Source organism: Symsagittifera roscoffensis, chromosome 7 (assembly GCF_963678635.1).
Source record: "Symsagittifera roscoffensis chromosome 7, txSymRosc1.1, whole genome shotgun sequence".
NCBI lineage: Eukaryota > Metazoa > Xenacoelomorpha > Acoela > Convolutidae > Symsagittifera > Symsagittifera roscoffensis.
The window spans coordinates 47,671,762-47,687,247 of record NC_087068.1 but is presented as its reverse complement, the minus strand read 5'-3'; the positions used below and the strand labels follow the sequence as shown (position 1 = coordinate 47,687,247).

General features: G+C 36.2%; 1 protein-coding gene across 1 annotated transcript in view; it reads right to left on the bottom strand.

The window, feature by feature from the left end:
• Positions 1-15,211, bottom strand: part of LOC134852057 (uncharacterized) — a 41,632-nt gene extending 26,421 nt beyond the window's left edge. Inside the window, exons 1-2 of the mRNA XM_063868336.1 lie at positions 14,910-15,211; positions 12,117-12,316 (exon numbers count right to left, since the gene is read on the bottom strand). Coding sequence (XP_063724406.1) covers positions 12,117-12,316; positions 14,910-15,031 — 322 coding nt within the window. The 5' untranslated portion in view covers positions 15,032-15,211. The remainder of the gene's footprint in view (positions 1-12,116; positions 12,317-14,909) is intronic.
• Positions 15,212-15,486: the final 275 nt, after the last annotated feature.

Genomic DNA, 15,486 nt, shown 5'->3' with positions numbered 1-15,486 from the left:
GTGGTTGAACCCTCGACTCAAGACGTCGACTGCAACTAAAAGATAATCTGTACCACTGTTCTCGTTTGCAATTTTATCCATATAGGCAACGTTCATTGACCAAATGTGGTTAATGCTCAAACTGACAACACCCAGAAAATTGTATTTGCATTTTTTTTGCTTGAGTTTGGTACACGTGGATGAAGATTTCAACAAAAATTACTCAGTTTTTTGCGCGAAAACCCACTTGCAGAAATTAGATTTTAAACATTTTCATATGTGTCAGAGAGTAGTAAAATCCCCCGTAAGAGCCGAACTTCTGGATCCGAAAACAGGGGTTGTTGATGTGTGTTTCGTCTTCCTCTCGACTACTCGCCCCTTCAAAACTGTTGTTGTTGTTGTTGTTGTGGTTGTTGTTGTTGTTGTTGTTGTTGTTGTTGCTGTTGTTGTTGTTGTTGTTGTTGTTGTTGTTGCTGTTGTTTTTTGGTCTTCTTGACTTTGGCTCCTGTCATTTTTAATGTTTAGTGCGTAACTGTTTCGTATCAGTTTATCGGGTGAGTTTTTATGCGGTAACAAAAGTTTCAAAAAAACTGCGGATGCACCCAAAGCAACTCTCATTGTTTTTATCAGAAGTATTAAGAAAGACGTCGGGATGTTTGTCTATTAATTTTAAAAGATTCCGTATGCGAATACGTTTGTTGTTGTAGGCGCTACTGGCTGTTGTTGCAGTAGGAAAATATGTTGTTCAAGCAGCGCAAGTTTCTCTTTATCTGCACCCTGCTGCTCCTCTTTCTTTGCCTCTTTGACAATTTGTGGTGGTTGTTGTTGAGTTGGAAGGCAATTTCCTTCCTTTGAGTCCTGAAGGCTAGTTTCTTGCTGTTGTTGTTGTAGGAGATAATTTGCAGGGATGAGGACAAACTTCGCGAGCTGTTGGGTAGTCAATTATCATTAACAAGAGGATGAGGAGGAGGAGGAGGAAGGGGAAGAGGCGATGATAATATTCTCTGCAATTCTAAATTCAGCGCAGCGAGCAATTTGTTTGGACAGGGGTCTAGTGGAATGAATTGTGTGATCCGGATTGCCAATTGAGTTTGACGAGTTGGGGCTGTTAAAAAACTCGTCAAGTTTCCTGTGACCGATTGTTTCTGCAGCTCTGGGGATAAAAGGAGATGGATTTAATTTCTCCTGTTGACGGCGACGACCATTTCTCGGAGAGATAAAAGTGCAAAAAAGCAAGAAACTGGGGCTCTTTGAGCCAACGTGGAAAAAACAACAAAAGTTGAGAGATAAAATAACAAATATTTGAGAAAAAATTGATTTTACTATGAGTTAGATTGTTGTGATCAACACCTTGCTGTTGTTGGTTTTTGTTTATGGAACTAAAAGTATTTAAACTTGCTGCTGCTGCTGCAATTTGAGATGAGGAAGCTGCTGATCTCATTTTAGAAAAAACCAAATGATTATTTTTGTTTAAATTAAGTAAATGATTAAAAATTTTATCATGCAAAAAAAAACAGACAGTCCCTTGTATGATTAGTTGTAATAGTTAGAAATCTTTTTTTTTCCTCTCCCTATTCACTCACTCACTCCTTCTTTTCTTCCTCGACGACAACAGGCTTCCCTTTGTCTTTTTTCTCTTCGTCTTGTTCTCCTTCTGCTTTTTGTTCTCGTTCTCTCACTTGGCCCTCTTGTTGCAGCAGCTGGATAATGTCGTCGCCGTCATCTACATTATTATTTTCGTTCGCCGCCATCGTCACTATTATAGACATTTGTCGCTCAAAAAAATAGGACGAGTAATTGTTTCTTCTTCTTCTTCACATATTTTTTTCTTCTTTCGCTTCCACTGATACTGCTATTAATAACCCAAGCATATCCACAATCCAAGCACCCATATATATCACCCGTAATCTGGCAAATAGGCTCCTCGGCGGGCGGCACGGCGGTCAGGCTGGGGGGCGGGGTGGTCGGGGCGGTGCGATCGGGCTCTCGGGTGGTGCGATCGTCGACATGTTCTCCATAATCGGGCAATGAATCAGTCAGTTAGTCAATCAGGACCTGAAAAGCATCAAAAGAGGGTAAACATCAACAATCACAGTTTAATAAAAGAAAATATACTTGTCTTGCTTTAAATTTCGTGGTTTTGGTGGTTGATCGTGGATCACAAGCACACGCACACAGACTGGCCGCCTGACTTGAGGTGAAAATAAAAGGTGAGAAAAAAGTCGAATAATTCTACCAGGCCACACATATCTTGTTAGAAAAAAAAACGATTGATCAAAAAGAAACAAAAACAACAACGACACCGGAGTAATAAAAAAATTTGGGTCAGAAATGGCATTAGAAAAAAACTACACAGTCATCATCAAACGAGACTCGCATACCCATTTGATACTGATGAATTTGCTGGTTAGTCGTCGTGTTCGCCACTACAATTACCGCCGACACCGAAAGTGCACGTAAGCGGAAAGCAAACATTTTTGTTGAGGTCGTTTGTAGAAACAACATCAGTAACACAAGCAAAAGATCTAACTCATGGGTCCTCTAACAACACATTGACTTTTGTTGGGTTTTCTAATTGTTGTTGATGATGTTGTTGTATATAAATACTTCCTAGTTAGGACATATTGTCTACCAATTGCTGCTGCTGCTGTTGTTGATGCATTCCATTGATAAGAAAAATTGTAATAGAATAACAAGGTTTCGAATTTTGGTTTGACTCCCAAAATTTGGCCCAGTTCGGAAGCATCAAATCTCAAAAACCATTTACAATTTATCCATGTACCGTCAAAATTTAACATGTACTCGCTGCTATCGTCTAATCGCTGCAGACAGCAAAAAATTCCAGAGATGGGCAGCAGTTTCCATAGATCATGCTATCAACAGCATTTGGTGACCACATTCGGACAAAAATTTGGGGTGAAAGCGGGATAAGAGCCATTGATCTGAAAAAAAAACATAACAATGAAATCAACAATAAATCAACAATCACAGATGATTTTCAAAATGAGAACAGTTTTGAACTGAATGATGGATAGTTGATCCACTTAACTTAAGGTTGCTTTGAAAAACAAAGTCGGTTTCACATGAAGTTCTTATTACTAGATAATTGGATGGTTAGGTAGATGTGTTACATATACAAACACAAACAATAGAAAAGTAGAGGCTTATAATCAAGTGAAATGACTTCATGAATGCTCATAGATTGTCTTAGATCTCAAAAAAGAGGCCGTTTTGGGAAATTTTTACTATTGTCTCATCTGTGAGCCACGCTGTTCTGACGGAGCGACAAAATCAGTCCCCATACGCTAAACGAATTTTATACGGAGCGAAGGCGGCATATATCGAGAGCGGTCAGAAAACATTTTTTTTGTAAGAACCTGTAGTCGGCCTTTGGCGGCGATTCATCTTCTCGTTCTGCTTTTTTGTAGATAAAGCTGTCATGTTTCTCGCTTTTAGGATCGAAGAACTCGCGCACCATATTTGAAACATTTTCCAGATCCATGTTGACGCTCTTTGGTGTAGCATGCTGAACAGCAGACTCCCATGCTTCTTCAGATGCCAATGGAGCATGTATTAAAATATGCAGATGACTGAAGGCAGTTTGATTGCGATCCAAGTAATCGGTACCACTCGAGAATAAGAGACATTTCTCAGAGAAGCGACTGCCAACCTGATATTCGCAATCATCTGTAATACAATGAGACTGATTGTCGTCCTCAACCTCGTGAAATCCACATTGACTGTAGCACTTGTAAAAGTGAGACCCCATCATATGCGTGATGCCTTTACCTTTTAATATGTTTCCAAGTCTTTCTTTTACTATCCTACACTGTTGACTTGCTTTTCCTTCATGTGTAGTATTTGTGAATAAGATGAAAAGAGTTTATTTTGTGTTGCAACGAACTCAGAACTCCATTTTTGCAAGTGATCCTGATAGTGACAGCATTTTTATCTAGTAACAAAACTAAAAGTCAAAAGTGCTACAGATCAAACAAAAAGAAACGTAAAGAGATATGGTTACGACTGAAGAAAAACTAAATTATGAAAAGGATGTATCAAGACAATTTTAATCTGTAGTTATATCGTTTAACGCAATATAATTGTGCCGACGACTGTTATCCTTACTGCTGGTACTAACATCACTTTTTTTTCCGTTGCATCTGATGATAGGAGGGAGACAAACTGTAGGGATGTTTCATCGCGGGAAAATACTCTCTAAAAAGTTTGTTGTTGTTGTTGTTGTTGTTGTTGTTGTTGTTGTTGTTGTTGTTGTTGTTGTTGTTGTTGTTGTTGTTGTTGCTGTTGTTGTTTTTTTGATTCGCAGAAGGCAATGGACGTTTTAGTACGGCGTTTGATTTGCCAAAATGTTTGATGGGAAGAGGTGTTGCTTGTTGTTGCTTCCTCTTCTTCGATATGGTCATCAAAACAGTTTCCGACAGCTGTTTCGATGTCCTCCTCCACCTTTTCCTCCTTCTCCTCCTCGAAGAATTCGTTCGCAAGACTGCTGCTTCTATATCAGAAGACTTTGTTTGGAAAATTTGTTCGAAATGCACATGAAAATGAGCTCAGTCAAAAGTACAGCAGCAAAGTGCTGTTGATTAAATCAGGAGTATGATTGTTAGAAAAATCTAAATTCTTTTAAAACCTATACAAATCATTTTGTTCATATGAGATCGCGCAGAAAGTTTGGTTCACACGAAGATTAGCTTCTCCACAGTAAAACCACATGACTTTTTTTATAACAAAAGCCTCATAATTGTCAATGCAATGCTGTTGAGCAAATGGAACGCTTTCTTGATTCTTTTGTGCATAAACTTCCAAAAACTGGTTTCACAACCTGCTTATGCAAATGGACGCAAACAGAGATCTCAGCTCTTGAATTTCTTGTTTCACCAAGGTTCGAAATTTTTTTCTCAACAGCTCGATTTAGATTTTTTTCTTAGATTTTTTTTGAAATTCTAATCAGTTATGCTTTGCGTTCCGAAGCCACTCAAACAATAAATTTTAGGTCCCCTTCTATAGAATTTCAAAATCTCAATGCTTTCCGGAATTTTGACTGTCATGCCCCCCAAATTGTTTTCTAATGGAAAATCTCTCTTCTGTGTCCTTGTCGAAGATTCTATATCATCAATGTAAATTAAGCTGTCTGTATCACAAAACAGTATATTTGTCGTCTTTTTCACTCGCTGCATGTACCCGTAGAGGACAGTGCGCACATGAGCCGTTGTACATTTAGACAGCACAACATTGGTTTTTCGGGCAGAATCTGCAGCATCATCAATAACTTTATATTGCAGATACTTCAAGTCATTTCCCAAAAGGGTTGAATCTAACACTCTAGTGGCGTTTGAAATGAAACATTCAATAACATTGGTGTAATTATTGAAATATCGTGTTTTTGGCAAACGTTCGTGCATTCCAAGATGCTCCCAAAAAGAGTTCAAGAAAATTTTCGAAATAAAATGGAGACCTTTATTGTAACTAATTTCGTCAGGGTTCAACTTGACGTCTTCATTGAGTTCAAAACGATGCAAAACAATTTCCCGGGCTGGCAATCACCAGTTGTTGGCCATCCAATTGCTTCAGCAAATTTGGTGCAACTGAAATCTTTATTGGATGATCATCGGGGTAGGGACAGGACAGTTTGCTTTAACGTAGGGATGAAAAGAACAAATATCAACTTAACGAAAGTGTTAATTTTTATCTTGTTTTGACAATGAAGGTAACAGGTAACTGCCCACAAAAGCATCTCGTGCACTTAATGGTGTGTAGTAGGCGCTTTTAGAACAATCAGTTTCAGCTTTCTAGAAGAGGAAAGCGTCGTGCTGTTGTCGTTATTGTTAGGTAAATATCATGCTGAGGTACGATAGTCACACTCCCAGATGTGCTCACATGCCTCAACGATGAACTCGTATCCGTCTGTTTATTTTTACACGGTTTTCTCATTGATCTGCTTCTTTAAAAAAATAAACGATCGTTTTAAGAAGTTAGCCACAATTCTTCCATGGTGATTCCGAGTTTTTTGTTGAAAACTTTACGGTTTGGGAAACATTTTGGACATCAGTGATAATAGCAACCAAAAAGTTCATAGATAGTTGCAAGTTTCTGACTCTTTTTCTTCTTTGACGACAAAAAGCTAAGGAGAGACGAGAGATCTTCATGACCAGCAAATTTTAACATCAACCTGTCAACTTTACTTGGATCAATTTGTTGCTCTCCGACTTTTCGCTTGCTGATATTAGTTTTGCCTGATTTGTTAAGAACAGTTTTGTAATTACCCATTTCGGCTTTCTCGCTTCCCAGACTTTCAATCCAGGTCAGTTAGTGTGAAGCAAGAAAAGATGTAGCATCCCGAGATCGATCACAATTGATCGAAAACAAATGCATTCATAGGCATAAAGAGCTGCCTTTAAAAATCATTGCATGCAGATGCAGCAGTACACGCAACTTTGAAAGGGTCAATTCCGCTGCAAATTGACATGATCAAGGTTTGAAACTGAACTACTTCATGAAGTAATAACTCCAGGTCTGATTGACAGTATTCTATCAAAAAATATACACTTGAATAGACAGCTGATAGTTGTGTCGCTGTGGGTCGTGCCGTTTGAAAAAATCTTCAATTTTTTTTGTTTTTCATGCTTGGTATCCCAAAAAAACTATTAGTAAATCAAGTTTTGTGCGTATGTGTCTATGTGACTGTATCCAAATTCCCGAAAAGCCACAAAAAATTTGCTGTGGTTTCAAACAATGTTCCCATTGAGATGTATAAATGATGTGTCTGAACAAAGTACTGTGGCTCGGATAGTTCAGTGTAGGCGACGATTCTTCAGACAACGATTTTACTCACTTGGCGCACGGTTCGAACCGGATGCTCTTCGCTTTTTATTTTCACAAGGTTTGGGTCAACTGCGTAGAGAACTATCTGTTCTCGACAATTGTTTACTTTCTGAAAACTTTAGTTTTTTACCAAAAATTTTGTCATTTGTTTGCAAAGTATTACGTTTGACTCGATGCTTCGGGTTTTGGATTATCTCTAGCCACTGATTCTATAAAAAACTGCGTTGAATCTAAAACCTTATTTAAAAATAGTTGGGACGGTTGGTAATAGTCACTCAAATGGTTGTTTGTTTTCCAACTAATAAGTATAAGAATCAAAATATTACTTCGAATTGCACAAAAAGAAGCATCAACTGTCGTTTTATTTGAGATTTTGTCCGTAATTTTTGACCGTCGAATGATGAAAATTTTTTCATATGATACGAAACCACGATCGTTTTGTACGCCTGAGACGCAGTTCGGCTGTCGTTCAACATCTCCAGTTCAGCCTGGACGTCAAATACATAAGCCGTCAAACGGGTCACTTTGAAGAGTTGAGGTGGTTCTATATTCTTGCACACAAATTCCTGTTTTGCCAGCGCCAGTAGACCTCTTCTGAGATCGTGCAAAAGCTCGAGTTTCACCCTCATCATTACGCCACTGCTCGGGTTGATATCCATCACTCCATGGAATCCACTATCCACTAACTCCAGCTCCTGGAGTTAGTGGATTTATTTTGTCCGTTGCCACTGCGTTCATTTTAGCTCTCTAAGAAGCAGCGCAATAATAAAAATTGTTCGGTTGTTCGATTGATCAATAAATGAGAAAGACAGTCAATCAAAATGGTCAATCAAAAAGATTATTTAACATTTCAACTTTATGTTTTAACAAACTTCTAACAATCTAATAAAAAGAATCCACCAAAATAACCCAAAAAACAACAAAAAACTTATTTGAGATCTGGAGTGCTTTTGAGAGCTTTCTTCTTTGCTTGGCTTTGTCAGTCAAGCCTGCTGCTTTACAAAGTCTCCTATATTACCCTACAATTTGACGGAGCGGTTGACGCAAGTCGATGGAACGGCCAGAATTCTGTACAATTTCCAAAACTGTTATAATTGTTATTTTAGTAATGACCAATTTCTCAATTTAACAGAGAGCTTTTCCCTTTCTCCCTCCTTTAAGGAGCAGTAGTGCCAGAAGTTTTTATCGTCTCTTTCTTTATAACCCTATAAATTATGAAACTATCTCTGTCATGCTTCTCTCTCAAAGAACTGATTGTGCCTGCTGCTATGTGTGTGACACGACTAGAACACAATTTTCAAAATGTATCGGAAATCGTACAGAAAAAAAAAGAAAACAGATCTTAATGGCAAATTCACCCCAATTGATGTAGCCTACTCAGTATTGTCTTCCTCCTCCCCGTCGTCAACAACTACCACCGAGCTGTGATCACCTTCTTCTTCTTCGCTGTCTGCGTGATAAAATTATTCTTCCTACACCTCGCCATCAACCGCGATGTCAGCAGGCCTGACGGTTTTCATTCTGACTTGTTTCAAAGATTGCGAACTGTTCATTTTGGCACTGAAAAAAATCACAGTGAACATTCAAAATTGAGAACAAAATAGTTCAGCCGCTAGAAGTTATAAAAGAAGAGATTGCAGAAAAGATGATTTATCAAATGCCTTTAAATACCTTTAAACGAGCAGCCGGAATATATCAAATTTTTTTCGAATTATTAGACACGGCAGTAAGCTTAGCGTTTTGGCGTTTTGCTAAATTTGAATTCTTTGGCCGCCAAGATATCATCTTCTGGAAAACTGTTATCTTCCTGAGACTGGGTGAAAACATCCATGTTGTCTACCGCTGTAATCTGCTTGACCTCTTCCTTATTGTTGGTCTGAACTGGCGCCACCGAATCGTACTCCAAAGGTCTCGATGATTGCTTGCTAAAAAGAGCTCCTAGCGTGCTCTCGAATCGACCTCGACGCTGAAGATCTGCGTGCCCTAACAAATCCTCATTGACTGAACCAGTTCAAGCCGACATTGCCGAAAACTCTTCGAGCGTAAGACTCATTTGATTGACTCGAATCCAATCTCTTGTTGAAACCATTTTGAATAGTTTCACGTAGAGATAGTCATTGTCACCATAACTTTTGATGGCAAATCGGACAAATCGTCCATTACGACGCTCAAGATCACATGAAGCGTCCACGTTTCAAGTCGTCCACAGCTGATATTTTCATACTTGTTGATTCATATCCTGATGTCGTCTGTTGCTGCTGTTGCTTTAACTGAGTTTTTGAACAACGGCTAATACTTAACCTTGCTTTTTGTTGCTATGAGTTCAACTTTCTTCTCAAATTGATATATAGTTTAGACAAACAATGTAATCTTTTGTTTTAAATACACGCCTACCAAAATAGAAACAAAATAAATATCCAAAGTTAAGATTTTTGAATCAAGAGTGTAAGAAAATTTCTGCCAACACCTGTAAACAGAACTAAATCACCAGAGTCTGTGCGTATTTCCATCAGTATATTATGTATAAGTTTCTCTGTCACAACTTTTTCTGTGAGCTATCAAACTTTTGATGAAGACTGCCGGTGGAAGAATTGGCATTTTCAATTGTCGAGAACATTTGTTGCGAGTCGAACAGCTGAAAACTTCTCAATATAGGATCTTTTGTATACCCACATATTGTGGTTCTATGAAATCACAATAATAGAATACTTGATGATAACATCCTATACCAACTGGAAACGCTAGTTCGTCCTGAACTAAACCCATGCGAATTTTATCTTGAGATCTGCTCAACCCCAAAATGTAAAACGCATCATTTGAACAGTTTGCAATTTTTGGATTGCGGTTCCAGATTCCAGACTCGTTTATTTTGCTAGTCGTGTAATTAATGTGCTGGTCTTTGTTCCAGCGCCCGCGAGAAATATGAATAGCTTTGTTCTTGCCATAAATCAAATCTTCAAAAATTTTGTAGTTCCCAAGAGTAATTTATAATTTTCTATACCATTTATTATAATAGTTGAAATCAAAAGTCCCAGTGTTAAGGTTTCTAACATTTTTAGAATACGTTTGTTCTGTAAGACTCATACACCATTGCCCTTCAAGACTACAGGGCTCGGCTAATGCTGTGCGGAATGATGAAAGAGTGTTTCCAGTGCAAGTGTGCAAAGATGCATTTGAGGAAAGGTCAACCGTGAAAGATTCCATTTTCTAAAAATAACAAGAAAAAAATTAAACGTTGAACAAATATGTTCACAAAATGTGAGTCTATTGCTAACAAATGAGAAATTTTTCAACATATTACGAAGCTTCCCAAACCCAATCAAGCATTTCTCCCTATCCTCTTGGTTGAACATTGCTTAACAATGTCTTTAGTGTGTTCACGTTTTGTGAACAAAATTTCTTAATCATACATGGGGTGAACAAACTACTAATGTTGAAAAATTTTTGTTCACAAAATTTGAGCAGTTTTTTAGCAGTTTCTAGTTGACAGTTTTTAGCAGTGATATTTTTTATCTTTTAAATTTATATACTAGGACAACAAACAAATTTGTGTGTTTTGGAATAAAGGGTTTTCCTCCTTATAAGGAAGATATTCATATCGACAGAAAAATTGACCAATCAGTAAAAAACGTTTCTATAGACCAATCACAAGCAAACATTCTTATTCACTCCCTCCCGGTTAAAAATTTTTTATACATGTCTTTATTTTGTTCACATTTTGTGAACAACATTTCGTAACCGTGCATGGGGAAACCAAATTTTTAAACGTTTAAAAATATTTGTTCACCAAATGTGAACAGTTTTATTCAATGTATAAACTAGTTGACTGTTTTTAGCAGTGATAATTTTTATAAATAAAGGCAACAAACAAATTGAGGTAGTTTGGAAAAAATGTTTTCCTCCTTACAAAAAAATATTCAAATCGACACCAAAATTGACCAATCAGAGTACAAGTTTTCAATTGACCTATCAGAAGCAAGCATAATTATTCGCTTTCTACTGGTTAATTTTTATTTTCTTTTAAATTAGTTGTTTATTCGTGTCTTTAATCTGTTCACATTTTGTGAACAAAATTCTGAACCATGAATGGGGAGAACAAATTTTTAAACGTTGAAAAATTGTGTTACCAAAAAGTGAATCTAATTTTTAATGAATGAAATTGCTAAACATTGTAAAAATTGGTTCACAAATTGTGAATGTGAACGGCACTATGCAACTATATCCCTCCCAACTTTTTAACTGATTTTAGAGTGAAAATAAAATAGTTAAGCTGAAAGGAAATACATTTTTTACTGCCGCGTCATTGGTTGATTTTTCTAATTTTGTATTACTTCTTTTTTTTTCTGAACATGTTTTTGGAAAATCTATCCCTAATCTTAATACATAGAATCCTGGATTTGGGACCCATCCGTGTATGTATTTTTCTATCCGTTAATGCAAAAAGTAGACCACGAAATCGATTATTATGTCTTATTACTGATTCTTTTCTGAAAAAAATCATTGTAATCCCTTATAATCGCAAATAATCCGTTTTTTAGCACTGAAATTAATTCACTTTTGTCAAGATAATCCATTATAATTGAATATTATTTTTTTTAAAATGTTTTATAATCCATTTTAATTAATAATCCCCAATTTTTTTTAACTAAATTTTTTTATTTTGCAGAAACTTTGCAAGTTTTGCAAGAGCAAGAAAGGTACAATTTCAAACCACATCCCTATGTTTACCCTCCGCGCTCTAGTTTTACAAAATGTGTTATGAACCCCCCTAATTTACCAATTTACCATATGCGCGTGAAGAGCGGGAGGATTGAGGGGGGATACACTGGGGGTTCAGGGGTTCAACCATTGGAATCAACAATTAAACTCCCTTCACTCTCAAACATTACTCCCTTCACTTGAACGGGAGAGGCTTTCGTGGTTGGGCGAGTGGCAATTTTGGTAAAAATAAAATTAAAATCAAAGTTAAATATAAAGTGTGAAATGTAGAAAAATAAGGAGACAGGATATGTAGCAACTGCACTAAATGGGAAATTTAAAAAAAAACAGTACAATTCATTGATAAACTCTCAAAAAACCCAATATAATAAATTAAAATCATTTATATTGGATTATATTGAGATTAAAAAAACATTAGAATTACAATCCATTTTTGATGCGCTTTAATCACTTATTTTGTAATTTTATAGATAGTGACTATAAGCGGACAATATAATCGATTATGATATATGGGCGCTCGGTGCGGGCATTGCTTGTTTCAAGTTTCAAGGTACGTTACTTCAACATAAACAGATGCAGACCTGTGATGTTTTTGAGGTTGACGTCGGTGGCTAGTAAGTTGCACCTCTTTGTTCGCGTGTTGAAGTTGAGCGACTTGCACTCGGAATGAAATAGACACATGCTCCCACACAAGTCTTCGCTCACTACTCCGTCCTTGGTCTCAATTATGAAATCTGACAGCATTTCAGAACTGCTCACAATTTTATTTGTCGGTCCGAAACTAAGACAAACAAACGAAATAATGAATTTGCTCTGTCGGTTTAATTTTAGACTTGATTATTATAATAATTAATTGAATTGCAATCCTGACCAACAAATTTTTCTCTACATCTACAAACTTTAGAGAATGTGAGTGGTACCCAGAAGTTTGCTGGGCGATGAAAAAAGCTATGATTAAAAAAATAACAGAGTACAGGGGCGGAGTTTTTTGTTTTTTTTTGGGGGGGGGGCGCCAATATAACTTAAATTTGAGGGAGAGCGCGCGTCGAAAAAACTCAAATTTGGGTCAAAACCTTCCAAAAAGAGACCAAAAATGCCCTCCCCTCATCCCCCCTTGAGAAAATCCTAGATCTGCCCCTGACTGAGTTTATAAAAAATTCTGGTTCTTGTCGACAAGGTCGTAGCATTTTCTTATCCTTGTTTTAATTTTTTAATTTCACGACTATAATCAAAGTGTGTTTTTTTTCCAGTGATAGGGCATTTAAATAGGGCAATTCGAATCATTTTAAAATGCCATTTAATTTTGATTTTTTTCCGATCTATTTATCTTCTAGTTTGTTTCAGGTACAACGCCCAAAGTTGAAGCTATGTGAACAGAACTTCTGGTTTCGTTCGACTCGACTTGCAAATTTAGCACCACAAGTTATTTTGACAGTACAGATATTGGTTCTCTCAAGAAAGGCTTTCTTCGATGGTTCTAGAATTATTTCACTCATATTTTGATGAACATGTTACCTACACTTGGAAAATGCATTGTGATTGTGTACAGTACAACTGCAGAAATTTAATAAGAAACTTACCAACTTGAAAATCATCTCAGAGAGTCGATGAACCCTCACGGACTCTCCCATGGAATTTTTATTGATAATAAAAATAACAAGAGTGCTCATATCAGGGCGAAGCCCTGAATGTTCCGACCGCCTTTTAATGTTTATGGAGCAGTAATAACATTTAAGAAATTAAATGATATAAAACAAAATGAAGTTTTTTTGTCTAAAATTTGAGTTTTTTTAATGAAAATCATCCCCCCACACGCCATATTAAGTATAAAGGGATAGACTTCGCTACTTGTAACAAATCAATTATGGCAAATAAGCTTCTTTCAACCAATTTGGAACGATTTCTAAGACAGATTAACTCTCCGCTCACGCGTTAATAGCGCGAATTATATCGCGCGTTAATTGTCCCAAATTGGCCAAAATGGCAATCTTTAAACCCCCGTAACTTTACGAAAAATGATCATAGGTAAAAGTTCTTTTCAAATTTAAGCTCAAGACAACAAAACTTTTCGAATGATATAAAAAAAATTCCGTCAAAAATGGCTAGTTAAAAAGTCGAAATTTGTCTGAAGAAAAAAAACCCACCCCGAGCACAAATATTCCGTTACTTTCGTATCGAAAGTCAGAACAATATTAACAAGAATGCTCGTATCAGAGCGAAGCTCTGAAACTTCCGACTGCCTTTTAAGGTTTATGGAGCAGCAGTATAACATTAAAAAATTTAATGAAATTAAATAAAATGATTTTTTTTTAAATTTGAAAGTTTTTATGAAATTCATCCTCCCACACGCCATATAAAGTATAAAAAGATAGATTTTGTTCCTTGTAACAAATCAATTATGGCAAATAAGCTTCGTTCAACCAATTTGGAACGATTAAAAAGACGGATTAAATCTCCGCTTACGCACTAATAGCGCGAATTATATCGCACGTTAATTGTCCCAAATTGTTCAAAATGGCAATCTTTAAACCCTCATAACTTTACAAAAAATGATCACAGGTAAAAGTTCTTTTCAAATTTAAGCTCAAGACAACAAAACTTTTCGAATGATATAAAAAAAATTCCGTCAAAAATGGCTAGTTAAAAAGTCGAAATTTGTCTGAAGAAAAAAAACCCACCCCGAGCACAAATATTCCGTTACTTTCGTATCGAAAGTCAGAACAATATTAACAAGAATGCTCGTATCAGAGCGAAGCTCTGAAACTTCCGACTGCCTTTTAAGGTTTAAATTCAATTCAAGACAAGAATACCTATTAAATGATATAAAAAAAATTCCGTCAAAAATGGCTAGTTAAAAAGTCGAAATTTGTCTGATTAAAAAAAACGCAAATTTCCTGATACTTTCATGAAGTTGTTAAAATGAAGCCCTGTAGTAGCAATATTCTATTGACCTTTTGAGTAAGCTCAGAGCTGTTTCACACTCCTATGGCACTTGAAAATTAGTTATAAGACTTCATTGTTTTCTGATGATATTAAAATTGGACCGGCTGAAATCTGTGACTTTTTTGTATCACCATAATCATTAAAATCATGGAGACATCTGAAACACCTGAAAGTTGATCTGTAGAAATACTTAAGTTAAAGTACTAAATTTAATTAGTACTAATTTTAATTAAGTGGTAGTACTAAACATAATTAAGTATTAAATTTTATTTAGTCGCGTTAATAGTAAATGTTTTGTACATTTGGACATGTTTTTGTCCTGAAAATCAATTATTCTTTTGCCTGTTTAATTTTAAGGCTTTTGGTATCAACATAAGCCAAATTTGGACATAAGTCCTGTTAATCTTTGTTGTGAAGATTGTTTTCCTTACCTGATAACTCTTAGTTTGGGCGAAGGTACCCGAATTTTGTCGGGTTCACATACATAGCAACAGTTTGCCACAAATATTAAGTTCAGAAAAACTGCTAAATTTGAGTTTTTCAGTAAACCCATTTTGAGCGACAAAAAGGATCGCAACTCAAATTATTCAAAAGGGAAATTCGTTTTAGCAACTAGATCAAAAAGCAGGGAAAATATTAAAAATTAATTGGCTCAAAAAACTGAGTTTACATTTCTCGATAGCTGTTTCGAGTCCAATTAAGTCCAGTATGAGAACAATACCCTCTAGTAGGACTTGACTCTCAACAGTCAGTTCCTAATTTTTCTGCTATTAAAGCCAATTTGGACCAGGTAGATAACAAAACATCTACCGTTGAAATGCGATATACATTTTTAATAAATAAACTCCCTTTATGTGAAAAATTTAGCTCACTTTTTTGCTGAAAAATTATGTTTGAAACCAAAACAAGACTACTTCTTATGTTTGCCAAAGCCAGAGCATCTGTAAATTTTAAATCAATTTAAAAACGTAAACGCCTTCATTTTTCGGGTCAAAAATAAGCTTATCT